A 16,551-nucleotide genomic window follows, 5' to 3' on the forward strand; every position below is an offset into this window, starting at 1 on the left:
TGCTGACCAACATTTCTATCAACAAATAAAACTAACAGATAGCTTTGCTGTCTGTGGGATCTTGATATGCAAAATTAGTTACTGTATTTGCCTATGACTCGCTTCAAAATCAATTAATTAGTTGTGAAGTGCTTTTACACATCCTGAGGATGTGATAAAGTGTCTAAGTTTCTTCGTTCCCTTCTCCCCTGGGGAAAGTACTTGATAAAGAAGCTGAGACAAAGACAGTATCCAGTGGCCACCGAGTCAGAGCAGACTGATCACATAATTGGCCATTAATGGCACACAATATGCAGACACCAACAGGAAAGAAAAGTAAAGCAAGAATTATAAATAGCTTAAAAGAAAAGCCAAAGGTAGTGTAGTGGTTACGTTACTGGACGAGTAATCCAGAGGCCTGAGCTGATACTCCACAGAACACAAGCTCAAATCCTACCATGGCAGTTTGAGAATGTGAATTCAGTTTTAAAAAAACACTTGGAATTAAAAAGCTAACATCAGGCAAAGTGGCCATGAAGCTGTTGGATTGTTGTAAAAACCCAACTGGTTTACTAATGCCCTTTAGGAAAGGAAACCTGTCTGGCCTGTGTGTGTCTCCAATCCCACACCAATGTAACTGACTCTTCTAACCGTCTTTTAAAGTGGCCTAGCAAGCCACTCAATTGCATCAAACCTCAATCAATGGTTCAAGGTAGCAGCTCACCACCACCTTCTCCGTGCAACTAGGGACACATAATAAATGCCGGCCTTGCCAGCACGGCCCACATCCAGAGCATGAATATGGAAAAAAAAAACTAAAAACATGCCTTTGCAGAATAAAACGAACACACTGACATTGAAAAGATGCAGAGCTCAGGGGACTGCAAATTAGTACTGCAAAGGTGGAAGCCTCTCACTCACAGTAAGAACACAATAGAAACTGCAGGTTTGTTGGGCCATTGTATGTATAGAGCAAAAGTCACATCATGCATGGCTGAAATGTCTCAATTTTAACAGACCAATATCCCTAGTACTTCACCCCACTGATATTTTGCAGACTGTACACATGATAAAGAGTAAACAAGAACAAAATTGCATCATACCAAAAACATATCCAACACGTTAAACACTTATGCCCCAAATGTCATCAGGGCCTTGAGTCAACCTGGGTTTGGGAGGGTGGGGGTGATGGGGACAGGAAACGTGGTGGAACCCAGTCTGTGCCCTAAAGATATTTACGAACAATTTTCCTTGGAGGGCAGAAGGCAGTTTTGACTATCGCGTGGAAACCCGGTTGGACCAGCCTCATCCACCAGAATTCCCTCTTCTCCTGGATCATCTGCCCCAAACTTAATGGACTACAAAGTGTTCCAAGCTGGTCAATTCCTACTTCAAACAAATGCTGCAGTTGGACCTATCTGCTTCCAGAGAGGCTGGCCAGCACCACATTTTTCTCCCCCCATCTAACGAGCACCCAAGGTACATCAATACTGCCATGGGCACCTGCTTGTTTTATGTTAACTGCCTGACCCCAGAGATTCAAGGACAAGCTCAGGTCACCAGCGGGCACAATTCTAGCTCCACCATATTTACGGCAAGTATTTAGCACTTAGAAATATTGTTACAGCTTTTATGGTTTCTAACAGTTCTCGAGATCACAGTGGGAAGGGAGAGAGAGAAACTCAAGTGAAATTTCATAATACACAGTAAGAATTCAAGATAGAAACCCCACATTCACCTATAACATTCAGAAATACACAAAGGTATCACTAGGATTTCAGTAAAGTCTAATGGTGTGTGAAGCTTTCACATAGCAGCACAGTAACCATTTTAACACCCATTATGACAATTATAGGTTTTTTCCTTCCAATTGTGGGTTATATCTGGAGAAAGGATCGAGCTATCCAACATTTCGTTGAAGTAACAGTAGTGCTGGTGTTGGTGGCTGTGATGAAAGGTGATGAATAGTAATACACATTGCTTTAAGTGCAATTTTTCTGCTGCATATTGGTACTAAAGCAGCCAAATGATAGCATTGCCAGGACTTGAGATGCATATTCCTCCTTTCATAAACAACTCATTTTCATCGGGGTTAACACAACAAAAGCAAAGGTTAAAAAGCAAAGTATACCAAATATCCTGCTCTAAGCCTTGTACGGACAGTATGCCTTTTGTTTTTCCAGCGGTCTCAAGTTCTCACATTAAAACCAAATGATTTGTAATTACAGGATTCAATGGATAAATAGCGGTTAGAAACCCATTAAAATTGAAGAGGAGGGCTTATAAGAATTATAATGATGAAAAACTGAGAATATGATAAGAAAATAAGTTAATAAGCAGGATAAGGATAGCTACGAGGAAAAAAAATATATTTTTTTAAATCAAAAGAACTGTAAAGTATTTTACAAATAGATCAATAAAAAGAGAATTGTTAAAAGCAAGGTTGGACCCCTGAGATCATCAATTTGTAGATGATGATTAAAAAATGGCCTAAGTATTTAATAAGTACTTCCCATTGGTCTTTACTAAAGAGGATATCTAAGAGGTGAATCCTGAACTGGTTGAGAGCAAGATGAGCGATATCCTGATGGATAAAAGGAAAATTTTAATTAATTTAATCAGGCTAAAAGGAAGACTGAACCTCAGGCCAATGGAATACATCCTACAATCCTGAGGGAGATGAGGGAGGAAATTGCCGGGCCCCAGAAATTATATTTCAGGGATCTATTAAATATGGATATGTGCTGGAGGACTGGAGAGTGGTCAAGCTGGTACCCACTTTCAAAAAGGGAGACGGAGCGAATACAGGCCTGTGAGTTTAACATATGGCAGGGAGAAATTTGAGAGTTACTAATTAAGGATGAAATTACCACATATCTATAAGAAGAGAAAACTATTAGAAGTAGCTAGGATATCAAAAGGGACAATCTGCTTGACAAAACTGAATTTTTCAAAGAGGTAACAGGCATGGTAGAGGGGGGAAATGCAGTGAAAAGTAATTTTAGGAAAGCCTTGACAAGGTACTAAATAGGTCAAGATTAAGACACATGGAATTAGGAGATGAATAGAAAACTAGATTTAAAGTTGGTTAGGAAAGAGAAAAGAGTAGGAGTTGAGCCTAAAAGCAGCACCTCAAGTTGAAAAGGCGAGAAAAAAATGCTAATGGCATTCAAGGTTTTCTTACAAGACAGTTTGGATATAAAAGCCAAGAGGCAGTGTCGAGCCGTATAAAACCTTAAAACCTGGTTAGAGTAGTGTGTGCAGTATTGGATTTCACACTGTAGGGAGGATAGAGAGGCTTTACAGAGGACACAATGCTGATTCAGTAGGATGCTCCTGGTAATCAGGAAATACAACTATATTAAAGTGAAAAACTGGGGCTTCCTCCATCAGAACAGATTACAGGGCAAGTGTTTAAAATTATTTAAGGATGGGACATGATAGATGGAAGTAGACAGTTTTCAATCTAGAACAAGGGCCACAGATACACAATTAATATGAAATAGGAATTGCTAAATGAAAAAAGACCCATGATAGAGTTCACCTTCTATCATCCTAGTGATCGCATGATACAACAATAAAAGAGTCGTTGACTTTATGTTGCAATCAATTTCTATCAATTAGTCTACAACAGACCCACACGAGGCGAGGGTAACCTGCCAATGGTGGAGTGCTTTGGGAACCATAGGTCTGTAGTCTACCATTACCATCAAGCCAGGGGACCAACCCTGGTTCAATAAGGAGTGTAGAAAAGCATGCAGGAGCAGCACCAGGCTGAAAACGAGGTGCCAACCTGGGGATGCTGCAACACAAGACGACATGCATGATAAAAAGCAGAAGCAGCATGAAATAGACAGGGCTAAGCAATCCCACAATCAACTGATCAGATCAAAGCTCTGCAGTCCTGTCACATCCAGTCGTGAATGGTGGTGGACCATTAAACAACTAACAGGAGGAGGCTCCAAGAATATCCCCATCCTCAATGATGGTGGAGCCCAGCACGTGAGTGCAAAAGACAAGGCTGAAACGTTTGCAACCATCTTCAGCCAGAAGTGCCCAGTGGATGATCCATATCGGCCTCCTCCCGAGGTCCCCACCATCACAGAAGCCAGTCTTCAGCCAATTCACTCACGTGATATCAAGAAACAGCTGAGCGCACTGGATACAGCAAAGGCTATGGGTCCTGACAACATCCCGGCTGTCGTGCTTAAAACTTGTGCTCCAGAACTAGCCGCGCCTCTAGCCAAGCTGTACCAGTACAGCTACAACACTGGCATCTATCCGACAATGTGGAAAACTGCCCAGGTATGTCTTGTCCACAAAAAGTAGGACAAATCCAATCAGGCCTATTACCACCCCATCAGTCTACTCTCAATCATTAGCAAAGTGATGGAAGGTGTCATCGACAGTGCTATCAAGCAGCACTTACTCACCAATAACCTGCTCACTGATGCCCAGTTTGGGTTCTGCCAAGATCACTCGGCTCCCGACCACATTACAGCCTTGGTCCAAACATGGACAAAGGAGCTGAATTCCAGAGGTGAGGTTGGAGTGACTGCCCTTGACATCCAGGCAGCATTTGACCGAGTGTGGCATCAGGGAGCCCTAGTAAAACTGAAGTCAATGGCAATCGGGGGGGGGGGGGGGGGGGGAACTCTCCACTGGCTGGAGTCATACCTAGCACAAGGGAAGATGGTTGTGGTGGTTGAAGATCAATCATAGCCCCAGGTCATCGCTGCAGGAGTTCCTCAGGGCAGTTTCTTATGCCCAACCATCTTCAGCTGCTTCATCAATAACCTTCCCTCCAACATAAGGTCAGAAATGGGAATGTTCGCTGATGACTGCACAGTGTTCAGTGCCATTCACAACTCCTCAGATAATGAAGCAGTCCATGCCCGCACGCAACAAGACCTGGATGACGTTCAGGCTTGGGCTGATAAGTGGTAGGTAACATTCACACCACAGAAGTGCTAGACAGTGACTATCTCCAACAAGCGAGAGTCTAACCACCTCCCCTTGACATTCAACGGCATTACCATCGCCAAATCCCCCATCAGCAACATCCTGGGGGTCACCATTGACCAGAAACTTAACTGGACCAGCCACATAAATACTGTGGCAACAAGAGGTCAGAGGCTAGGTATTCTGCAGCAAGTGTCTCACCTCCTGACTCCCCAAAGCCTTTCCACCATCTACAAGGCACAAGTAAGGGGTGTGATGGAATACTCTCCACTTGCCTGGATGAGTGCAACTCCAACAACACTCAAGAAGCTCGACACCATCCAGGACAAAGCAACCCGCTTGATTGGCAACCCATCCGCCACCTTAAACATTCACTCCCTCTACCACCGGTGCACCGTGGCTGCAGTGTGTACCATCTACAAGATGCACTGCAGCAACTCACCAAGGCTTCTTCAGTAGCACCTCCCAAACCCGCAGCCTCTTCCACCTAGAAGGACAAGGGCAGCAGGCACATGGGAACACCACCACCTCCAAGTTCTCCTCCAAGTCACACACCATCCTGACTTAGAAGTATATCGCCGATCCTTCATCATCGCTGGGTCAAAATCCTGGAACTGCCTACCTAACAGCACTGTGGGAGTGCCTTCACCACACGGACTCCAGTGGTTCAAGAAGGCAGCTCACCACCACCTTCTCAAGAGCAATTAGGGATGGGCAATAAATGCTGGCCTTGCCAGTGACGCCCACATCCCATAAATGAATAAAAAAAGTCAACTGTTCCTCACAAGAATTCTAGTTACCAATTTCCAATTCCAATTCCAATTAAAATGCTTTATTGGCATGAAAGTTTACAGAGAACCATATTGCCAAAGCTTACATAGCAAAAAGGTACAGTTTTCCAACATTCTGTAGGTGTCAATCGATTTGACATTTGTTGGGTACATACAATATTACTTTTAAACAATATTAATTTTAAACAGTCTTTGTACTTCATTTGGTACGTTCAATATTAATTTTAAACAGTCTTAATTTTAAACAGTCCTCAGGTTGTGACATGTTGTTACATATTTGGCCCCAAGGTATGGTCTGTCTCCTTCTCCTAGGACTAATCTCAATTTTGACAGATCATCCAATTCCTTGAAATCTGGGGTTGTTTGGCTTAGCTTGTTGAATAATATGTTTCTTGATGTGTTGAATTTTTCGCATTTTAGGAGGAAATGCATTTCTGTTTCAACCTCGCCAGCCAGACATTGATCGCATATTCTATTCTCTCTAGGCTGCCAGGATTTCTTGTATCTGCCTTTTTCAATTTCCAGTTGGTGGTCGCTTAGTCTGTACCTGGTGAGGGTCTGTCTCTGTTTTGTGTCTCTGATGGTCGTGAGGTAGTCTGCCAGTTTATATTCTCTTTTTAGGGCCCGGTAACATTCTAATCTGCTTTGGCTTTCGGTTATTTTGTTCCAATGTTCCAGGTAGGTTTCTTTGCATTTTTTAATGATTTGGTTCACTCGGATTGGTGTTTGGGCGGCTGTGTTGGTCTGGGGCTGGTCAGGGTCCGGCTGAGTACTTAGTTTCCGTAGCAGCTGACTCAGGGGACTCTTTTCTGGGTTTAGCTCTTGGGTCTGAAAGGCTTTGAAATGAAGGGTGTCTGGGGAGCTAGATTTGAGGTGATTTAGGAAGTTTAGTGCTCGTTTTTGGATGTTTATTATCAGTGGGTATCTGCCTAGTTCGGCTCTGCATGCATTTGTTGGCGTTTTCCTTTGGGTGCGAAGGATGCTTCGGCAGAATTCTGCATGTAGGGCTTCTATTGTATGTTTTTCCCATTTAGTGTAGCTTTGGTGATTTAGCGGGCCCCATACTTCACTACCGTACAGTGCAATGGGCAGGATTATGCTGTCAAATATTTTGAGCCAGATTTTGATTGGGATTTGGATGTTGTAGAATTTTCTTTTTATTGCATATAGGGCTCTTCGGGCTTTTTCTTTTAGTGCATTCACTGCTATGCTGAAGCTCCCTGATGCTGTAATAGTTAGACCAAGGTAGGTGTAGCTCATAGTGTGTCCTATAGTGATATCACTGAGGGTAAACTGGTATTTGTTTTCCTGACATCTGGGCCTTTTTTGAAAAATCATGATGTTGGTTTTCTTTAGATTTACTGTTAGAGCCCAATTTTGGCAGTATTTGTCGAGTAGGTCTAGTTGTTGCTGTAATCCCTGTTCTGTGGGAGACAGCAGAACCAGGTCGTCCGCATAGAACAGGGATTTCACTTCTCCATCTAGGAGACGGAGACCTGGTGACTCGCTTTGCTCCAGCATGTCTGCTAATTCATTTATGTATATGTTGAACAGGGTCGGGCTCAAATTGCAGCCCTGCCGGACGCCTCTTCTCTGGGTGAAGAAATCGGTGCGTTTGTCTCCAATTTTGACCCCGCATTTGTTTTTCAGATACATTGATTTAATAAGGTCATAGACTTTGCCCCCTATTCCACATTGAAGAAGTTTATAATAGAGCCCTTCGTGCCATATAGAGTCAAAGGCTTTCTTGAAGTCGATGAAACAGGCGAATATTTTCCCATTTTTTGTTTGGTGTATATGTTTTTCAATGAGGGTGTGAAGGGTATAGATATGGTCGGCGGTGCGGTGTTTTGGAAGAAAGCCTATTTGGTTTTTTCTGAGGATATTATGTTTGTTAAGAAAATCAAGTAATCTACTATTTAGAATACTGCAGAATAACTTCCCTAGACAACTGTATGTTACTCATATGTTACTCATCTCATTTTCTGAAAGAAATCTCATTTGCATTTGAATCAATTAACATTTTCTGCGTCTGCTGTTCCCCATGGAGCCTGTTCCATAGATTTACCACTCCCTCACTGAAATAATGTTTCCGCCGAGTAGTTTTGAATTTACCCCCTTTCAGCACAGGTTGTGTTCTCTGATTCTACTGTTCCGGACAAAATGAAATAGCTTGTTATGGTCTACATTATCTAGTCCCTTTATAATCCTAAAAACTGCAATCATATCACTTTGCAACCTTTTCTTTTCCAGTGAGAACATGCCCAATTTACGTAATCGCTCGTCATAATCGAATCCCTCCCTGGTTGCTGTCTTCTGAATCCTCAATAGCTGCAATATCTTATTTGTACCACAGTGACCAGAACGGTACACAGTATTCGAAGTGTGGTCACAATGATTTATAAAAGGGGCAGAATTATCCCGCAATTTCAGCTCAATATTGACCTTATGATACATCCCAACATCTGATTTGCTTTACTCAATGTTACTGAACATTATCACGATAGCTTCAATTTATTGCCAATCATGACCCCCTCAGATCTCTTTCATTTTACATAGAAAGCAAGAGAAACCTCTTTAAAGAAGTGTGAAGCTGGAATTCATTTCTGGAGCTACTAGTTGAGGCAGAATCTGTCTCAGCATTCAAAACTAGATTGGATAAATGGATGAAGGAATGTGGGAAAGATATTTATGATTAGGACTACATGCTTGGATTGAGGGTAAATGCCAACATGAATAGTTTTTTTACCGTGTTGTGTCGCTGTGGATAGTTGCGATCCCTTTTATTTAGGTTAATGCATCAAATGAATTGACTTTTGCCAAAAGTATTCCATAAACACTGCACTATGAAACAAGTCATTATACTTTCACACTTTGAATTTCACAACAGATGATCCTCCATGCCAGCATGAAAACTTTCTTTTTGGATACTGGATGCATCAACACTTGTGCTTAAGGTTCAAAGTCAAATTAGAGTAAAACAGTAAAAGAATAACTAACGGGCAAGGCTTGCGAGAGACAAAAGGAAACCTTCTCATGAACAACGAAGGAGTGGGTACTAAATGAGTACTCTGCCGCAGCTTTTTATGGAAATTAACAGTGGAACTGAAAAGATACAAGAGGCGGAGGAATTAGTATAACTATAGATAAGGAAGTATTACCAAAAAAAAATTGGAACTCAAAAGTGGAAACGGCAACAGGCTGAGGGCAAAAAGGTAAAAGGATAAACTAGGTAACTATAGGCCAGTCAGCCTAACATTGGCAGTGGTAAGTTTCTGGAGGCCATCGTCAATACTTAGAAAGACGGGTTAATGAAGATCAGCCAGCACACATTTGTTAAAGGCAGGTCATGCATGACAAATTTCAGAGTTCTCTGCAGCAGTAACAGAATGGAATGATGAAGGAAATTCAGTGGATATTGTGCATATAAATTTACACAAGGCCTTCAATAAGATGTCACATAGGAGGCATGTTGAGAAAAATCAAGGTAAAGGGAATTTGGCAGCATGTGTAGGAAGTTGGCTAAAGCAAAATAAAAGTTGTTAACCTGCTCTTCGCAGGAGAGGGATGCCAATAGTGGTGTCTTCCAGTACAAGTTGGCTGCTGCGTTTGGCTGCATAACTTACATTCATATAGCATCTTTAACATAGTACAAACGGTCCAAGGAGCTACACAGGAGCGTGATCACAAGTAACATTTACACCAAGCCAAAGGAGGAGATATTAGGACAGGAAGCAGTAGGTTTTAAACAGCATCTTAAAAGGAGCAGAGGGAGGAGAGGAAGAGAGGTTTGTGAAGGGAATTCCAGACCTTAGGGCCGAGATGGCTGAAGGCACGGCCGACAACGGCAGGCCAAAGGAACTGGCAGCTGCAAAAGAGGCCAGCGTTGGAGGAACAGAGTGTTCCGGGAGGGAAAGAGGAGGTTAGAGATAGGGAAGGGCAAGGCCATGGAGAGATTCTAATACGAGGATGAGATTTTAAAATTGTAGCGTTGATGGACCAGGAGCCACTGTAGGTCAGTGAGTACAGGGATGATGGGTGAACGGGACTTGGTGCAAGTAACAGCAGTAATTATCTTTCAAAAGTTATTAATGACTATGATGTTTTTGGGGCGTCAAGAATGTGAAAAGTGCTAGACAAATGTAAGCTTTTTGTCTCTCATACAATTGACTTGGACTCAAGGGTAGGGGGCACGATATTGAAATTTGCAGCTGACAAAATAGGGAATGTGTTACTTTAACTATATGCAATTTCAGGGAAAAAGGGTTAACAGATTGGGCAGATGGATATCAGATGAGAAGGAAAGAAAACACAACACAAACTAAATGGTAACACTTTAAAAAGGTAGAAGACACACATTTAGGGATTCAGATACAGAAATCTTTAAAAGTAGAACAAATTCAGAAAATTATTACCAAAAAGCACTTGGAATCCTACGTTTTTATAAATGGTGGTATAGAGTCAAAAGCAACGTAGAGAAATTAATTAAGCTACAGTTAAGATTGTATACCTAGTTTTGGGCAGCCCACTTTAAAAAAGATGTTAATACCACAGAGGGGTTGCAGATTAGATTTACTGAGATGATACGACATTTCGTTTTGAGAAGATATTACAGAAGTTTTTTCACAAACAATAAAAGTTAGAAGATCTAATAGATGCCCAAAATGATACACTGTTTTGATAAGGTGAATAGGGATAAACTATTTCCACTGGTCAGTGAGTCAATAACTAATGGGCATAAATTTAAGATAATCGCAAAGAATGAAGGGAGGTTCTGTGAATTTTACACAATAGTTTTAAGACATGAAATATTCCAACACAGAGTGGTATGAACACAGTCCATAATTGCATTCATAAAGGGAAATGGATAAATACTTTAAATATCAACATTTAAACAGGTATGGGAATAAGTAGATCATTCTTTCAGAGAGCCCGCATAGGGGCAATGGTCTAAATCGCCTCTGGTTCTGTAGGATTCTATGAGGACACTAAAAACTCAAAAACTTACAACAGTAGCAAACCCAACTGCAGACCATTCTAGCATCATAGCAAAATATACAAGATTACATTTAGTGTGGATCTTTGTAGGTTACATAAAAGGTCTTACATAGAAACATAGAAGATAGGAGCAGGAGTAGGCCATTCGGCCCTTCGAGCCTGCTCCGCCATTCAATGAGATCATGGCTGATCATCCAAATTCAGTACCCTGTCCCTGCCTTCTCCCCATATCCCTTAATCCCTTTAGCCTTAAGAAATATATCCAACACTTTTTTGAATATATTTAATGAACTGGCCTCCACCGCCCTCTGTGGCAGAGAATTCCACAGGTTCACCACTCTCTGGGTGAAGAAATTCCTCATTTCAGTCCTAAATGGCTTACCCCTTATCCTTAGACTATGACCCCTGGTTCTGGACTCCCCGGCCATCATAAACATCCTTCCTGCATCTAGTCTGTCCAGGCCTGACAGAATTTTATAAGTTTCGATGAGATCCCCCCTCAATCTTCTAAACTCCAGTGAGTATAAGCCCAATCGACACAATCTCTCCTCATAGGTCATTCCTGCCATCCCAGGTATCAGCCTGGTGAATCTTCACTGCACTCCTTCCATGGCAAGAACGTCCTTCCTCAGGTAAGGCGACCAAAACTGCACACAATACTCAAGGTGCGGTCTCACCAAGGCCCTGTACAACTGTAGCAAGACATCCTTGTTCCTGTACTCGAACCCTCTTGCTACGAAGGCCAACATACCATTTGCCTTCTTAACCGCCTGCTGCACCTGCATGCTTACCTTCAGCGACTGGTGCACAAGAACACCCAGGTCTCTTTGCACTTCCCCTTCTCCCAATCTATTGCCATTCAAATAATAATCTGCCTTCCTGTTTTTGCCACCAAAGTGGATAACCTCACATTTATCCACATTATAGTGCATTTGCCATGTTTCTGCCCAATCACCCAATCTGTCCAAATCGTACTGGAGTTTCACGACATCCTCCTCACAGCTTACCCACCCACCCAGCTTTGTGTCGTCTGCAAATTTGGAGATATTACACCCAATTCCCTCGTCCAGATCATTAATATATATTGTGAACAGCTAGGGTCCTAGGACCGATCCTTGCGGCACCCCACTAGTCACTGCCTGCCACTCGGAAAACGACCCGTTTATTCCAACTCTTTGTTTTCTGTCCGCCAACCAGTTCTCTATCCAAGTCAATACCTTGCCCCCAATCCCATGTGCCTTAATTTTGCACGCTAATCTCTTATGTGGGACCTTATCGAAAGCCTTCTGAAAGTCCAAATACACCACATCCACTGGTTCTCCCTTATCTACTTTACCAGTTACATCCTCAAAAAATTCCAGTAGATTAGTCAAGCATGATTTACCTTTTGTAAATCCATGTTGACTTTGTCCGATCCTGTCACTGCTTACCAAGTGCTCTGCTATTACATCTTTTATAATAGATTCTAGCATTTTCCCCCACTACCAATGTCAGGCTTACCGGTCTATAATTCCCCGCTTTTTCTCTGCCACCTTTTTTGAATAGTGGGGTAACATTAGCTACCCTCCAATCCATGGGTACTGTTCCAGAGTCTATCGAGTTCTGGAAGATGACCAGCAATGCATCTACTATTTCTAGGGCCACTTCCTTAAGTACCCTGGGATGTAGATCTTGCACATTTCCCTCTTAAAAAAAATCTAACAGCAAAGTTCTCTTTCTCCAAGTGTCAAGTTAAAATGTGTTATGGTGAATATTTAGTTATAGTGCAACCTCCTTTTTTCTCTCTCACACACACACTTTATGCAACCTATAATCTCTTTTCACTTATGCAACCACCCAATCCAGTTTACTTTCTCGAGTAATTTAAGACCGAAGAGCGAACAATTGTCCACTTCTCCTCAAATCTTGCAAGTTAAAGTTAAAATACTTGCGAAGTACCATCGAGCATTTGCGTCCGTGACGAGTTGAACCATCACAACAACATTTGATGATGTTCCCACACCGCACTCCTTTTGCTGTATTTAGGAAAACAACAGAGCCGCTCTCCTTTTTGGTCATGTTTGATTTGGGAAAAGCGGAAAAAAAACCACCTATCAAATGCAAAGTAAAGCAGAGAAAATTCTCTTAAACCCCTTTCCAGTTACTGCACGGAATGCTGGCGGCAAGGAACTCGGCCTGGCTTGCCAGAAGAGGTCAAGGCTTCGCTTTGCACTCAATCCGCCTTGCCCTCCTCACCGCTTGCCGTGCCCGAGCCCGAGGCTTGCGTGAGGCCTAATACAAAAACAGGTAGGGGACAGAGGCTGGGTGCAAACCCAACACAGGGACAGGAGAAAAAAAACCATTCCACCACCTTAAAAACAAAGAAATAGATTTTTTTTTTTAAAACACACACATTTTTACAAACCCAACAACGACTTACCGGGATCGGCTGCCGAATACATGTTCGTTCAATGAGAGGGAAGCAGTTTATATATAAAATTATATGACAGACGGGAACAAAACAACGCGCCTGAGAAGAAAACGGGTAGGGAAGAAGAAAAACATCAATAATTTCCCCCCCCCCTGATGGACCGACAGATTATAGAAAAGGAGACAGAGAGGGGGTTAGAGTGAGGGGGTGTGAGAGAGACGCCAACCGCCTGCTGGCCGGCCGCCCGCTGGGGAGATGGCTCCGCGCGCAGGCGCAGGAGGAGGCGGGCGAGCGAGCGAGCGCCCGCCCGGCGTGCTGACGTCGCCGGCTCCCGCCTCTGGCAGGCGCGCCCGGCGTGCTGACGTCAACGGCTTTCACTTCCGCTCCCGTCCCCGCCGGGACCTCGCGCCTCTGACACGCGCGCCCGCCATTCGAAACAGGCGAGGGCGCCAAAGCGGCGGCGGCGCGCGTGCGCGGCGAGTGGGGGATGGTGCGCGAGCTCCAGGCTGTTGCCAGCTGCTGTTAACCACTTGTAACCGAGCGTACGCGGCAGGCACTGGAGAAGGAAGGCATGCAGCACAGTTTAGCTGCACACCTGTGCATTTTGCAACTCTTTTGGTTCAAACTTACATACCAACTAACAACATGCAAGGAGCCCATTTGGCATTGCCACCCCAATCCAAATTGCCATCACCCATTAGGAGGGAGGAAGCAAGTCCCCATCCCGACCCACCCCCACTTCTTCAGTAAAAGAAAAGACTTGCATTTTTATATAGCACCTTTCACGACCACGGGACCTCCCAAAGCGCTTTACAGCCAATGAAGTACTTTCTGAAGCGTAGTCTCTGTTGCAATGTGGGAAACGCAGCAGCCAATTTGCACACAGCAAGCTCCCACAAACAGCAATGTGATAATGACCAGATAATCTCTTTTCGTTATGTTGACTGAGGGGTAAATATTGGCCAGGACACCGGGGAGAACTCCCCTGTTCTTGGAAATAGTGCCACGGGATCTTTTACATCCGCCTGAGAACGAGGAGACGGGGCCTCGGTTTAACATCTCATCCGAAAGACAGCACCTCCGACAGTGCAGCACTCCCTCAGTACTGCACTGGAGTGACAGCCTCAATTTTTGTGCTCAAGTCTCTGGAGTGGGACTTAAACCCACAACCTTCTGACTCAGAGGCAAGTGTGCTACCCACTGAGCCACTGGTTGACTCATGACAGAGGTACATGTTGACTCTTACATCAGGCAGTTGCCTATTTGAAGTTAAGCATGTAAGAGGCACAACCAATAAAAACTAACTTAAACCAAAAATAAAGGAAACACAACAAATTAAATCAAAATTCTATTTTCCGGGGAGGTGGGGGGGGTGATGAAGTACTCCACTTCCTCCTGTGCTCACCGGTCGCGGAAGTTGCCAGCAGGTGCTGTTACCTAGAGTATGCGGCAGTCACTGGGAAAGGGATGCAGTACAGCACAGTGTAGTTGCGTGCAGTTGCACACATGTGCATGTGGCAACTCTTTTGGTTCAAACTTAATTGATGGCACTGATTAGGAGGAAGCATGTGCCCCCTTCTTAAAGGGGCACAACTAATAAAACTGTAACTTAAACCAAAATTAATGGAAACTTAACAAATCAAATCAAAATTCTATTGGGGGGAGGGGTGATGAAGCACTCCACTCCCTCCGGTGCCCAACGGTCGCGGAAAGCCTCAAGCGTGCCGGTGGACACTGCGTACTCCATCTCCAGGGACACCCAAGGGCGAACATACATGTGCATGTTGCAACACTTTTGCTGATCATACTAACAACTTGCATTCATTTAGTGGATTTACCCCCTTCTGAAACTGTGACGTGGTGGAACACATTATCTTCCTCCAATACCTCTCCTTTGTTCATAGAATCATAGAAATCATTCGGCTCGTCGTGCCTGTGCTGGCTCTTTGAAAGAGCAGTCGTGCTTAGACCCGCATCCCCGCTTTTTGTCTGTAACCCTGTAAGTTCCTCATCTTCAAGTACCCGCCAAATCCCTTTTAAAATTATTGCTGGAATCAGCTTCCACCCCGTTTGTTTCTATTCTTATCAAATCAAAATCAGATCATCTACAGCAATGGCTTCTCTTTCCGCCACAGCACCGTTACCTCCAGAGTCCCTAAGGATCTATCCTTGGCCCCTTTCTCTTCCTCGTCTACATGCTGCCAATTTGTCACATCATCTGAAGACATGGGGTCAGTTTCCATATGTGCATTGATGACGCCCAGCTCTACCTCTCCACCACCTCTCTCAACCTCGCCATTGCTTCTGTGTCATCAGACATCTTATCTGACATCTAGCCTTTGGATTTTCTCCAGTTAAACATTGGGAAAACAATGCCGTGGTCTTCAGCTCTTCCACATACACCGTACCCATACTACTGATTCCATCCCCTTCACAGGCCATTATCTCAGGTTGAGTCAGATTATTCACGACCTCAGCATCCTAGTCAACTCTGCCCTCATATCTGATATACCTATCAATTCAGTCCATGAAAAGCGACGAGTTAAGGTAGTAACTATAGGTTTTTATTGGCTAAATAACAGAGCCCACCCTCGTGGGTGATCAGTTCCAACAAGGAAGACTACTAGCCAAGCGGTCACCTTTATACCTGGGCAAGCAGGCGGAGCCATGGGCGGAGTCAGCTGAGGTATGCCTAGGTATAACAGCGTGCGTGGCAAGAGGTAACCTTGTGTAGTGATAACAACAGTGTAAACAGTGATAACAACAGTGTAACAATAGTGAACGGTTGTGAACGGTAACAGTGGTTTACCACAATATCCTCCATCACAATGGCCACCTGCTTCCATCTCTGTAACATCGCCTACCACCACCCCTGCTTCAGCCCTTCTGCTGCTAAAGCTCCAATCCACACCTTTGTCACCAACCGACTCAACTATTCCAATGCTCTCCCAGCCAATCCTTCATCCGAGTTGCTCTGTAAAGTTCCGCTCATCCAAAACTCTGCTATCCATATCCTATTCCATAACAAGTATTGCTAACCCATCGCTCCTGTCCTTGCTGATCTACATTGGCTCCCAGTCCTCCAATGCTCTCTATGATGGTCTCTCAAATGCTACCCTACACCAACTCTAGACAGGACACCTTGGGGGCCATTTTGCCAATGGGGGCGCGTTGGAGGCGGTACCGCTGCTTGTCGGGTTTTAGTCCCGCCTCCATCGACTTGTAGCCAACCCACGCTATTTTCTCTTGATTGACCTTGTTAAGCCCGCCCAGCAGGCTTAGCAGGCCAATTAAGGGGAAGCCAGTTACAACGTATGACGTTTCATCTGTCAAAAATTTTTGACAGCTGAATTGTCATCATTTGACAGCACTGTGAAGCTGTCAAACACTGACATTCTCTGCTGTTTGATG

At 43.8% G+C, this 16,551-nt stretch overlaps 1 protein-coding gene across 3 annotated transcripts in view; it reads right to left on the reverse strand.

The window, feature by feature from the left end:
• ago2 (argonaute RISC catalytic component 2) overlaps window positions 1–13,479 on the reverse strand; it is a 108,941-nt gene extending 95,462 nt beyond the window's left edge. For 2 of the 3 annotated variants that reach the window (XM_085992404.1, XM_085992403.1), the window contains exon 1: window positions 13,150–13,479. In XM_085992404.1, coding sequence (XP_085848530.1) covers window positions 13,150–13,171 — 22 coding nt within the window. In that variant the 5' untranslated portion in view covers window positions 13,172–13,479. The remainder of the gene's footprint in view (window positions 1–13,149) is intronic. The other variant, XM_085992402.1, reaches the window with a different exon arrangement.
• Window positions 13,480–16,551: the final 3,072 nt, after the last annotated feature.

The sequence above is a fragment of the Somniosus microcephalus genome, chromosome 7, assembly GCF_052327205.1.
Source record: "Somniosus microcephalus isolate GS21.2 chromosome 7, FLI_Smic_1.0, whole genome shotgun sequence".
In the NCBI taxonomy this organism is placed as follows: domain Eukaryota; kingdom Metazoa; phylum Chordata; class Chondrichthyes; order Squaliformes; family Somniosidae; genus Somniosus; species Somniosus microcephalus.